The sequence below is a fragment of the Microcebus murinus genome, chromosome 18, assembly GCF_040939455.1.
Source record: "Microcebus murinus isolate Inina chromosome 18, M.murinus_Inina_mat1.0, whole genome shotgun sequence".
In the NCBI taxonomy this organism is placed as follows: Eukaryota; Metazoa; Chordata; class Mammalia; order Primates; family Cheirogaleidae; genus Microcebus; species Microcebus murinus.
This window is the reverse complement of record NC_134121.1, coordinates 38994095-39007310: the sequence shown is the minus strand read 5'-3', so window position 1 is coordinate 39007310 and position 13216 is coordinate 38994095. Positions and strand designations below refer to the sequence as shown.

Sequence of the window (13216 nt, the reverse complement as noted above, 5' to 3'; positions counted from 1 at the left end):
GCCCGGCTTCTGGCTTGGTCTATGGGGTTCAGCCAAGCAGGGGAGGGGGGCAAGCCAGGGCCTTGGGAGCAGAGTACCAGGCCCTGGGCCTGAAGCCGTCCGTGTTGGTTTTGTGCTTACACTGAGACCCGCACAGCCCGTTAGGGGCAGGCCTGGGCCCTCTCGAGACCCTGCCCCTGCCCAGGGCCCCCTGCGGAAGAGCAGGCATGGTTCTGACATCCCCCGAATGGCCTGGCTTAAGAAACAAGAGTACCGCTGCATCTGCCAAAGGAAAGCTGTGCCCCTGTGGTTTCTTGGGGACTAGTAAGGACACCCCCGCCCCTCCCCGCCATGGTGCTGGGCCTCAGCTGGCTTCTCCCTGTGGAGGTGGGAGCCCAGGCTGGGCCACAGCCTGCCAAGCCTTGCAGACTCAAGACACCCAGACTTGTGAGCTGGGTAGCACGCCTTCTGTTCTCCCTTAGTACTTATTCATTGGATACATATTGTTTAATAAAGCCTCTGAAAGTTCAAGCTGGGCTCCACTGGGCCAGGAGATCCAGGTGAAGAGGTTTTGATTCGCATTTGTGCCATGGCCTTAAAGGACGGGAAATGCTTTATGGAAGTAGGTGTGATATCAGTGGCTGGCATTGAAATAAGTCCCCAGAGGAAGGAGAAACTCAAGGGAAAGAGCTGGACCCACTAGGCCCTGCCATTCCACACCTCAAAGCTTCTCCTTCTGTATTTTACGTTACTGAAGAAGCGTTCCCAATACCTAACTTTTGTTCTCCCACCCTTCCCACCCACTTCCTCGCTTTTCCAGAATCCTGCGTCAACTCCCCATGCCATCTTGCCTCCTCTGTTGTCCCCTAATGCCCACAGCCTCTAAAGAGCCTGCCCCCATCTGTGGACGGCAGTGCCTTGGAGCTGTGTGCCTGCCAACCTGGGGGCCCAGAGTGGGAAATGTGGGTGTCCCCTCTGGAGCCTGGGAACAGGAGCTGTCTCCCCCAGAATGGAGACTCCTTGAGGGCCGGGGCTGTGTGCCCCCGTGTACCTGTCTCGAGCCTCCCTAAGCAGGATGGCACTTCCTCTGAGGTCCTCTGAGGTGTCACTAATAAGCCACCTGGGCGCAGGTGTCCTGGCACATCCAAGTGCACATGGGAGGTCGGCCCTGCCGCGCCTCGCTGGACGCCGCGCTGAGGCGTGATCACAGCCTGCTCTCCACCAGCGTGGGAGAGGAAGTGGCAACAGGAAGACAAGCTGCCGTGGTTTGCACTCCAACATTCCCGGGTCCTCCTGGCTGGAAGAGCGGGTGGGGCAGGAAGGGTGAAGGCGGGAGGACGGCGGCCTGTCAGTGCTGGTGCACCCCTCCTCCCACCTGTCCCTGCTGCTGTATTTTGTCTCCTCTCGAAAGGTCTTCAGAGACCCAGGTTAGCTCCTGGGGCACAGTGCGGGGCAGGCACTGCATTCTCGCCCTGCATTCCTCAGTCGCAGCCCAGTCCTCCTCTTACCACGATTACCAGATACCAAGCTTCCTCTCCCCGGAGCCCCTTCACGGCTCCGGAGAGAATGGCCTCTGGATCCTGAGAGCCTGCGCTGCCTCTCGTTGGGGTGAAGGCAAGGCCATGCCCAGCTCCCATGTGTCTGCAGAGAGCTGGTCTGATCTGACTTGCCGTGCGATCTTAATCTAGCCGCCTTGCCTCTCTGGGCCTTGGATGGCAATTCTTCCCCCACCTGCTCACAGGATTGCTGTGAGGGACAAACTGGCCCAGACAACGGTGAGCACCACGTCAGTGTCAGATCACGGCCACCCAGCCCACCCGCTGGGGCATGCAGGGGCAGGAGGGAGGGCTGGTTTCTTTCTTCAGGGCGGGCTGTGTAGTGCAGTGGTTGAGGCCACGAATTCTGGAGCCTGGTTCCCTGCATTCAAATCTTTGCTCTGCCACTTCCTAACTGCAGACCTCGGGCAGGTTACTGAACATCTTTTCGTTTCAATTTCCCCACCCAGAAAGTGGGGATGCCCCCGTCAGGGGGCTGTTGTGCATTGGAGCATCTGAAGCAGGAGGACCGTGTTTGGCACAGGGGCGGTGCTCAGGACGAACTGTTGGGACTGCAGCCCACGGTGTGGCCCGCCCTGCTCTTGCCAAGCCTGGGTGGAGCAGGGAGAGTGGCCATGGGCTCTACCATTCCCTGCTGCAGGAAGAACGTACAGGAAGAAAATCCCTAGGGAAGGTCAGCAGTCTATAATGTGTACAAAAGATACACTTACAAAAAGGAATCCGCTTTTGTTTTCCTTGATTGTGGCCAAGAATGGGGCACTTGGTTGCATTCCTACTGCTCCCTGGGCCCGGAATCCCACTTGTGCAGGCACTCTAGGCCCCTTCTGGTGCATCGAGTGGTTTCATCAGTGTACTCCCCTCTGGCCCTGCACCCGCAAATATAACAGAAGGCTCAGAGAACACGGGTGGCCAAAGGGTCTTTATTTAGAAGCTCACAGTTCAACACCCACAAAGCAGTCTGCCAAGTGGACTCTCCAGGCCAAGGGCACCCTTCTGCCATACATTCCTGGAGTCCCGGGTCCTGGCCCCACTGCCCCCCCACCAACCCTGCACTGCTCAAACCCAGCTCCCTCCCTCCCTCCTCACCCATCCTCATCACCTCCACATGGTGGATCAGTTTCTCATCAGCTAAGAGGCCGCATGGTCCCTTGCTCGTACCCCCTGCGAATGGGTGTGTGAAATATGTCCCTAGCTTGGACTGTACCCACGATGATGAGGACCGTGTCTGTTCTGCCACATGGTGAATTCCCTGAGACAGGGCTTTGTGTGACCCGTTTCTCCCACACCGTGAGACGGGCCAAGTGCATGGGGTACACACAGGGCCTGGTCAGTAAATCTTGTTTGACTCACAGTTGGACTGGACTCAATTTCTTTTGCAGGAGTCTTTCCTGGGGACAGGGAGAAAGAGAAGAGACGCAGGTGAAGAGGCAGCTAAGCTCTGCCAGGCTGCACTAGCAGTAGAAGGGAACGATTGTGGTTTGGGTAAACGGGGTAGAAGGGGTATACAAGAGTGTGGAAAGGTACATAAATGCCCCATTTACCAGTCTGGGCAGCTCCCAGGCCTGGGAGGGGAGGGGCCTGCTGCCGCTCAGTCAGGCTCTGCCATCTGCCACATCTCAGCAGAGATCAGAACTGGAGGGCGGAAAAAAAAAAAAAAAGAAATAACTGGAGGGTGAGTTCTAGGCAGGTTTTGTTTTTTTCTTAAATTCAGCAAGATCAGGCTCAAGATGTCACTCTGGTGAGCAGGACTGGAGATGGGGAGAGAAATATGTAGGAAAATGGGAGAAATAAATGGAAGCTTCCGTGTTCCAGGAGGGAAGCACAGGGGAAAGGAAAGGAAAGAGAAGCAAAGGGAGGAAGATGGTGTAGAGAAGGTGGGCTTGGGTTAGCAGGGAGGCATCCAGCATTCTCTGGCCACTCAGAAGGCAGCAACAGCTCAAGAAACAGGGCTCCTGGGGCCCAAGTGACTTCTTCTCCCAAACACTTTAAAAAAAAATTATTTTTCTTTAGAACAGAGTTCTAAATTTAGAACAGAGTTCACCATGTTGTCCAGGCTGGTCTTGAACTCCTGGGCTCAAGCCATCCTCCCACTTTGGCCTTCCCAGTAGCTGGGACTACAGGCTCAGGTCAATGTGTCTGGCCCCAACCCTCATTTTTACACCTATAAGCCAAAGTGCTTCTGACCTGCCTCTTACCTTCCTTTCTAGAATGCCTGATCTCCTAACTTTGGGAGATTATAACAATGATGACAGCGCAGATCATAAAGAAAGAATGAAAGAGCAATTGCCAGGTGACCAAAAGATTTGGTGTAGGCTGACTCCTTCTTGGGCCCCCTGTGGACTTTTCTCCTCCACGTATTACAACAGGGGAGACACCTGGGCCTGCAGGATGCCAGGCTAGCCAGTCTACTCAGGATGCTTTTTCCAGAGTGGGTCCTGATTCAGAAGACTCCCACACTCCCAAAGGTGCCCATTTCAGTGTCACATCACAGATTTATATTCCAATCCAAGAAATCCTAAAAGGAAATGGACTCAAAAAGCCATATATGGCTTAGTTTAGAAAAACAATAATTTAACTATAAATTAGTAGCAGTTTACTTTCTGGGGCCATTGTTCAATGCTAGGCCCCATGTTAAAGATGTAACATATATATTCTAATTCCCCACAAGAAATTTATAAGATGTACCTATTTTATTATTATTATTATTATTAAGACACAGTCTGGCTTTGTTGCCCTGGCTAGAGTGCCGTGGCGTCAGCCTAGCTCACTGTAACCTCAAACTCCTGGGCTCAAGGGATCCTTCTGCCTCAGCCTCCCAGGTAGCTGGGACTACAGACACATACCACCGTGCCGGCTAATATTTTTCTATTTTTAGTTGTTTGGCTAATTTCTTTCTATTTATAGTAGAGACGGGGGTCTCATTCTTGCTCAGGCTGGTCTCAAACTCCTGAGTTCAAACAATCCACCCGCCTCAGCCTCCCAGAGTGCTAGGATTACAGGAGTGAGCCACCGTGCCTGGCCAGATATACCCATTTTACAGATGAGAAAACCAAGGCTTACCCAGGCCAGAGCTTTGGCCAGGATTGCAAGTGGTGGCAGGAGATGAGAGCCAGGCTCCTGGACTCCAGACACTGTGCTCGCCAGACACTGGCCTGGGCTAGCACTCAGTGCTGTCTGTGCGCTTACCAACCCCTCCTCAGCAGCTAGTTCACAGCACGACTCCAACCCCTCATCCTTTCCCAGGAGTTCTCAGCCATGACCTTATTTCTACTTAACACTAAAAAACATGCAAGTCACCGGATGTGAACTTACTCAACTTCCCAGTATCAGACACACCCATTTCTGTGGGACTATCCTCATACCCAGAGAGGAATTGTCCCTACCTAAGCCCTTTCTCCTCCAGCACTCTCAGAACCTCACAGTATAGATCATCCTCCTTTACTGGACCTTGGAGCTTTAAATGCTTCCTCTCTACTGGATCCTTCCCATTGGCTGTAAAGATGCCCACATTTCTTTCATCCTTTAGAAAGAACCAAAACACTCCCCACTGTTCATTTTCCTCCTCCAGTGTCTGTTCTAACTCTGTCCTTCCCTTTACAGCCACTCCTCAAGAACCTTACACCTACACTCCCTGTCTCCAGCTCCTCACCTCCCACCCACTCGCCCCAGTTGGGGTCCCTTCCCTGAAATGGCCCTGGCTAAGGTCACCAATGAATTCCATGTTGCTAACTCCAATGGAGATTTTTTTTACTCTTTCTCTTATTTGACAGCATTTGACACTTTTAACATTTTATTTTTGGTCTTGGTTCTCTTGACTTTTTATTTTCTTCCTATAGATCTCTGGCCACTTCTTTGTGGCATATCTTCCTTTAGTCCTAGACTCCTTCTCTCCTCTCCATACTCCTCCTCGGGGACCTAACACGCCGGGGTTTCAATGACACCTATAAACTTGTATCTCCCCAAACTGTCTCCTGTCCCAACCTCTCTTCTGAGTTCTAAGCTCATAAATTTGACAGTCACGTGATACCTCTATTGGATTTCTCAAGGCATCTCATAATTAACATGTAAAATAAAATCAATGACCTAATTGCCCTGAAGCCTGTTTATCTTCCCATGGGTCTCTATTCTGGTGAATTCATCCAGTCACATGAGCCAGAAACCTCTTCGTCCTTACTCTTTCCAATTCATCATCAAGTTCTGCCAAATTTGCCTCCTAAATCTCTCTCAAATATATCTACTTTTCTCTAGCTCTGCCACCTCCCTACTTCAAGTTCCATTATCTCTTGCCTCTTCCACCCCCAAGCCCAATATTAACTTTCCTATACTCCAGCCAGAGATCTTATTAGAATGCAAATCTTGTCATCCCCTCCTGCCTAAAGCTCCTCTATGGCTTTCCCATTGCTGTTGGTCTAAGTACCTTATTCCTAATGTGACCTAAGAAGAAGGTCCTGCTACGGCTGGCTTCCAATTTGCTCTCACTCCTCAGCCCACTGAAGCCACTTAGCCTTCCCTGGGCTCATAGAACACACCAAACTCCCTCCTACCTACAGGCTTTATGGATGCAGATTCTCTGTGGAATGTGCCCCACGCCCCAAGTTGACATCCTCGTTCTTCAGCTCTTCAGCTCTCACGTTAAAAGCTGCTTTCTTAGGCGAGATTTTCCGGATGCCCCAGATGAGATCAGTCCCACTGACAGGCTCTCATGGTACCCTGCACTTTTCCTTCAGGGCACTTACCACGACTTGACGTCGTTTATTTGTGGAATTATTAAGGATACTCTCTTCCCATTAGACTCTAAGCTCTAACAAGGGCAGGGAGCATTAGTTTTACTCACTGTTGTAACTCTAGAAGCCAGCACGGTCTTGGCACATTGTATATCAAAGGTATAAATGAACTATTGAAAGGGATGTGGAAACTCACTCTTAAACAGCCAAACCAAGGCAAAGATTCTCAAGTGCTGGTTGAAGTGAAAGACCTTGGGGATCACCCACTGGCAGGCATGCGGACCACTTTCAGCTGCTCTTTTCTTTCTCTTCTAAAAAAACTTCCGTTGAGAATAATGGAGCAGGAAGGATGCACTATGGGGACCACAACCCCCTGGAATTACTGAAGATTATGTTGGATAACCTGTCAGTTGGGATGCCCATTTTTCACTAGTGTTCCAATAAAATACACACTTCCTATTAAGCTAAGAGATAGAAATAAAAATGTGTTAATTTAACGAGAGAGAGTAAAATATGTAATATGGCTATTGGTTCATGTATCAATGTCAATGTATCTTTAGATTTCTGAAAAGCCAGTATTTCATTTGCCTTTAAACTACATGAATGTGTTTTAAGGTGCTATGGGATAACAGGGAATAATGAGGCACACAAGTGTTGGAAGGACGAATTTGAAACCATACCAGTGTTGTACTGGATGGAGATGGTTCAAACGGGCTCTCTAGAGCCAATCAGTACAATTTTCAGGAATTTTGAGAACTGGTTGTTAAACATCTATATTAAAAATGAAATTGGGCCGGGCGCGGTGGCTCACGCCTGTAATCCTAGCTCTCTGGGAGGCCGAGGCGGGTGGATCGTTTGAGCTCAGAAGTTCAAGACCAGCCTGAGCAAGAGTGAGACCCTGTCTCTACTAAAAAAAAAAAAAAAAAAGTTAATTGGCCAACTGAAAATGGAAAAAAAAAAAAATAAAGGAATAAAAAAAAAATGAAATTGTATTAACATACAATTAGTAAAGGTAGTAAGTAGTTAAAATTCATCTCTTCCCAATTATTTTACATTTTACTAATATCTATACTCTTGAGGCTGCTTCCATCTATTGTTTCTCCAACATGGAGTCACAGGCGATGCTGTGCTGTGCATCTCTTCCCACCTACAAGTTTGATAACGTCACCTTGGTAATTTGACATCAGCCATGGCGGGAGTATTTACACCATGAAAACCGGCACATGCTATCAATCGGGGCTTACATATTTGGGAACTGAACATTAGACCTTTGGTAGCACACCACTAAACCACTGGCCCATGAAAACATTTTAAGGTGTGAGGCAAACTTTCACCTAGAAGATGGATAGGCTGAAGAAGTGTCCTAGAAACATGTCTGTAGGAAATCATTCTCAAAACTGTGTAAGGATTGAGGGTACTCGTTTTCTTTCTCAACTGAAAGCTATAATTTTTCTATAAACATGACTTTCATTATGAATATCAGTCACTACAGTGTCCATACTTTATGGAAAAACCTGTACACCATTACTTCTAGACAAAAACAAATGTGTTGATGAGATTGAAATGTAAGTTCTTAAGAGTGGAAGAGAGTCCCCTTCTCTCTCTCTGCCTAACTTCTGCAAAGTACTCAATCTGTGTTTGCTTACCTCCTCATCAGTCTTGGCTTCTACCTCCACCATTTGACTGAAACAGCTCTAAGGTAACTCCTGACCTCCTTACTGCTAAATTCAGTAGCTTCTTTTCAGTCCTCAATTCTATGGCCTGTTTATTTGTTTCTGCCTTCTCCATTAGACTGAGCCAGTAGAGCAAAAACCCTACCCTCCACCCTAGGCCTAGCCTAGCACAATGTCTGGGGTTTCCTAGGTGCTAAGCAATTGTTTGCTCAACCAGTGGTCTGGAATTCAATCTCTGTGACCTTTAGCATAACACTTCACATCCCTGGATGTCTGTCTTCTCAGACATGAAAAGAAGGTGAAATATGTGGAGTCCCTTCTTTTTTCTTTCAGTTTCTCAAGAGCTCACCTTTAAGGGTCTTGCAGGGGCCAAAGCTCTCCCCATTTCAAGTGAGCATTTCGCATGATGTGTCCACTTTTTTACCAGGCATTGTTCCTTCTCTTTGGTCTTTGGGTCCAAGCCCCAAAGCTTATTCCTTGGCCTTCTGTTGTTTCTTGGCGCAGAGCCAGGCTGAGTGACCTTGAGGAAGTTATATTACCACCTTCCCAAGATACACAATTGGAATGAACAGGAGTTGTACAAGATAAGCCAGCTAATGTTCAGAACTCCTGTGAGATCTGTAAACTGCAGGTACTGGTGCTACATTCCCATACTTGAGTTACTAATATTTTATCTTCATAACATTTTCCCCCTGAAGTTGATCCCCTTTCAACTCCTTAATCATTTCTGTTGCTTGTACTGAATTCCCTCAGGTCTAAAATTCTTTTTTTTCCTAGAGCTGCAAAAATCAGAACCAAACAGTATTCCAGATGCCACTTTCTACTCCAGCATTATAGGATTTACAGAGGGGGAGCAATCATCTTGCTAATGGCTTAGCGGGATAAAGATCCCATCAGTCAACAACATTCAAGTTTCTGCTCTCATCTGGAGGTCAAAGCTTCTGGTCCTCCCAGCTCATTATCCCAAATACTGATCATCCTATACTGGCTTTCTTGCTAACTGTTTCCATGAGGTGTCCACCTATCGGGTCAAAGGCCCCAACATGGCATGGTCACCTCTGAAATTAAAAGGGGGAAAACACACCTGCCTTGTGCATATATGTACATAAAAAGCAGCCCAGTGATACTCACCTGAATGTTAGATTAGTCAGCAAACCATTAGAAATGAATCTAAATGATGTAGGGCAGAGTTCAGTGAAAAGTCATGAGATAAAGGAAACACACAGGGCTCAGACTGATTAAAAAGATAATTAGTTGTGGAAAATAAGGTTGGGCTCCAGCCAAGAATTTGTCTTTGACAAAGAGAAACCAAAGGATCTAATACAGTCATGTTGGGGGGATTTAGATGTTCTTTTATAGGAGTTGAAGAGCCAGAACAAAGCAACAGTCAGTTTCAAAGTGCAGCTCAACTCCCTCTCTGTTTGTTGTTCTGCTCATAAACATACAAGCTGTTTCCTTTCATCTGCACAGACTCATACAATATGGAGATCCCACAATAGATTTAAACCAGATTTACAAATGAATGTGCAGAGCTGTGGTCAAGCCAGAGATCTTCTGGCCTAAGAAAGATCTTGATGTTCCTGGCTGTAATTTAAAAAACGGGGGGGGGGGGGGGGGGGGGCTCTTTAAGATTTAAAAGGCCAGCAGCCTTCCTTAGCAGTGAAAAGAGGGCCATATCTTATCCACATTTTTAAAAACTCATAAACATGTTTGAGAAGCCTAATAACAATGCAGAAGTTTAATCTTTACATAGGGATGGGGAAAATTTTCTATGGGTGGCCAGATGTATAGGAGGACTGACAACAGGGGACAAGGGGAGACAGGGATGATGCCAGATAATCCATTTGGATCGAAACTGCAACCCCCCAAAGGTTCTGTGAAACTACTTGCCTGAAATATTGTTTTGATAAATAAGCCATATCCTTGTGGAATTGAAATCTCCAACTGTTCCACTGGCACGGACATCTCTGCAGTGACAGCACATGCCCCAGATTGTGGAGTTAACTTGAATTAAATTTCAGATGTGGGGGAGCTTAGGGAGGGGGTTGTGGCAGTGGGAGGTTTATGAACAGTATGCTGGGGCTCTGATGTTGTCATAACCAGATGGCTTCAACTGTATCATTTAAAACAAAAACAAACATGTCCAGAAATAATAAAATAATGATAGGAGAAGCAGCGAGCAGCTTCACCTGAACCTGAAACTCTAATGGTTTTGTGCCCATAGGAAAGCCCATGTTGGAAATTCCATAAATATTGAAAATCCCAGAAGAGACCTTCATCCTGCTAGGAGCTAGGTGCCAGGACTGCTACCCTCCTCAGGGCATATTCCCTGAACCCACGCAGCCCCCAACCCACAGCTTTCTGTGAATGAAGAGGAAAGCAAATCTTTAGTCTCGTTTGTCCTCCTGGAACATCTGAAGAACAGGCCAGCAGAGGCACCTTTCCAGAGCTTTGTTCTTACTATTCCCACAGGAAGGTAGGTTTGCTCCAGTTTTATACCTAAACATTTCAGAAATGGAACTTCCCTCAAGTTAATTTCATAATCTGTAGGATACATTAGAAAATCTGGCACTCAATAGTTGCATGATCTCAAGCATGTCTTTTCTCTGGATTTCAACCTCTCTCATCTATGAAATGGGAAGATGCTATCTCTCACCTGTTCTACCAAACTCATCAAGTTGTTGGGAAGTTCAAATGAAATACTATGTATGAAAGTTAACTGAAAACTGAGAATTACAGAGTAAATGCAGTTACCTGAAAGACAATATGGGTAGAGAAGACTTGTGTCTGCCCCGATCCCTGGATCTGTGGCTGATCTGGAACGCCAGGATCAAGGAGGCTCAGGACAGCAGCCAGCACATGGAGAACTGGGCATTTCCTCATACAGGTGACACTTAGGAAACCAGGAATTACAATGGAGTGGTTTCTAATAAACAAATCCTGCCTTTGATTATGTTAATAACAGATGGTATCTATCCATTCTAGAGGTGGTAAGATAAATGAAAATTGCAAATTTTGCAAAGGCTAAAGTCCATTGAAGGCAAATGGAAGGTGAAATTTGAGCTCCATCTAAGGTCAAATAAGACACATCTCAGCCAAATGGCCAGTGCATTCTTCAATGTACCCCATTGTTCTACTGGCTATGAAAAAGGCAGATAGGGAGCCCCAGAGCATTCTTAAGAGCTCACTGGAGTTCAGACATTAACTTTTCTGGAAACATATCAAGTCAATGACAGAACCAACCAGTTAGAGACAACAATTTCCCTTTATTTAAAGCTCCAAATTCATGTCTCCTGCATTTTTTTATATTTAGTTAGGAGAAGGGAGATGGGGATTAGGTCTTTAAACATACAGGGTGCAGAAAAAGCCCACTACCATTACTTGCCTTGGTAGAGGTAGGGGTTTGATCCCTCAGCAGGACATGACTGTGAGATATTCAAGAAGGACATAGACTAGCAGATGCTGATAGGTTACAAAAGAAGCTCGAGGTTACGGAGGCTCAATAAATCCCTACTACTTACTGGACATTTCAAACATAATCTCTGCAAGCTGAAGGACTTCAAAATCCCCTAAGGAACTCTGACACAAGAGATAAGCCAGGTGAGTAAAACAAAAGACCAGAGATACCACACAGTACAAAATAGTAATTATTTATATTTTCAAAAAGAAAAAATTAACATTTGGAAGTTCTCCCCTGTAGGAAGAGGGGCTAATCAGAAGGAACAGAACTGGCTCCTATGCAGGCGGCAAGTCAGGTATGAACAGCTGAGCAATCTGGGCTGGGATTTTTTTCACACAGCATTAATAATAAAATTTTCTTTTCTCTTCTCTTCTTGTTCTGTTTTTGTTTTGTATGTTTTTTTGTTTTCGTTTTTTAGAAAAAGGGAGGGGGGGCAGGAGGAGAAATAAAATCAGAGAAAAATGCCAAAAAACATTTTCCACAATATCTAAAAACAGAGAACCATGGTTCTTGTCAAGACAGTATGAATTCTGGATGAATTATTTTTTCCAGTTTTCAACACCATAAAGATCTTTGCAAAAGCCACCACATCAAAACACTCATCTTCCAGATCAAATAACCTCCTTCCCCTTTCACTTTCATTTGTCATTTTTCATAAAAGGATGTATTCTGTTCTTGCAAACAATAAGTGCTAACACAATGAGAGCTCTTCTGATACTTGTATGGTGGTGAGAAGTTTTCACAAATATCCAAGTTTTAGCACAGTTGGAAGGACTACAATTTGTTTTTTTCAATATAAATACCACTGGAATCCACAAACTGATTTTTGAGAAATTCTGCAAAAATCCTTTCTTCTTTCCTTTTCCCCTCTCTTAAAACTCAATGTCCTTTCTTTTTTTTTTTTCTTTTTGCTCCAGGCACCTGACGATTTGTTCTGCTCAGTCAGATGCAGACAGGTTTCTCCGAAGTACCACCAGCTGGATGTCCTCGGGGCCAGCGCCTAAACTGAATCCCGACAGTACCAAACTCGGCCAGGCCAAAGGGAACACAGTGACGCACCGACAGGATTTTCATTAGGTTGAACAGCCCCAGTCCTGGGTCCTTCCCTCCCCCCACCCCCGTTTCCCCCAAGTTATTTAGTGCTGTTTTAAAAGTCTGGGGCCACAAGCAGTCTTTTCCCCTCGCAACAGAGTAAAAGCTCCACAGATTGCGCTGTCTACCTGGTGGTCAGTGGCAGCAACAGTGGCTGCTGCTTCTGGAAAATAAACGAAGTCTTACAACAGGCAGGATCTTAGGATTGCTTCAGGCGTTTGCGTGGGGGTCCCAGGAAAGGGCACTGTGCTGAAGCCAGTGAGCGGTATGCCTCAGCCACCAAGTGGGGATGTGACACCACCATTGACTTCCACCCAGAGGTCTCCAAGACATCCGAAGCATGACTAGGAGAAATGTGGAGAGAGAGGGGTTACCAAGGGAGTGAGCAAAAGATGGACTGAACAGCTACCCAGATAGCCTAATTTTCTAGTGTTTGGTGTAAAGGGTATCAATGCAAGCAACACTCAAACAGAACCCCTAATATGCATGAGAATTTGCTTGTTAGGCAATGTGCAGACTGATGACTGAGTTGTGACTGTTTTGATTCAGAAAACCAGGACTTTGAGCCACTATACTCCCAAAAATAAAAAAAAAATGGAACGTTCCCCCAGCTCATCTCAACGTTGTCAATGTTGTCAATGTTCTTTGTATTCACAGTTGAGGCCAGTAAAGAGAAGGTGCAAGGGTTCCCTCAGTCAGAGAGCTCTGAGCCTCCACCTGGCTTTGCCATTT

General features: G+C 46.5%; 1 protein-coding gene across 3 annotated transcripts in view; it reads right to left on the bottom strand.

Moving 5' to 3' along the window:
* Positions 1–11566: 11566 nt before the first annotated feature.
* SPOP (speckle type BTB/POZ protein) overlaps positions 11567–13216 on the bottom strand; it is a 73109-nt gene continuing 71459 nt past the window's right edge. For all 3 annotated transcript variants that reach the window (XM_012789711.3, XM_012789712.2, XM_075994484.1), the window contains one exon: positions 11567–12828. In XM_012789711.3, coding sequence (XP_012645165.1) covers positions 12684–12828 — 145 coding nt within the window. In that variant the 3' untranslated portion in view covers positions 11567–12683. The remainder of the gene's footprint in view (positions 12829–13216) is intronic.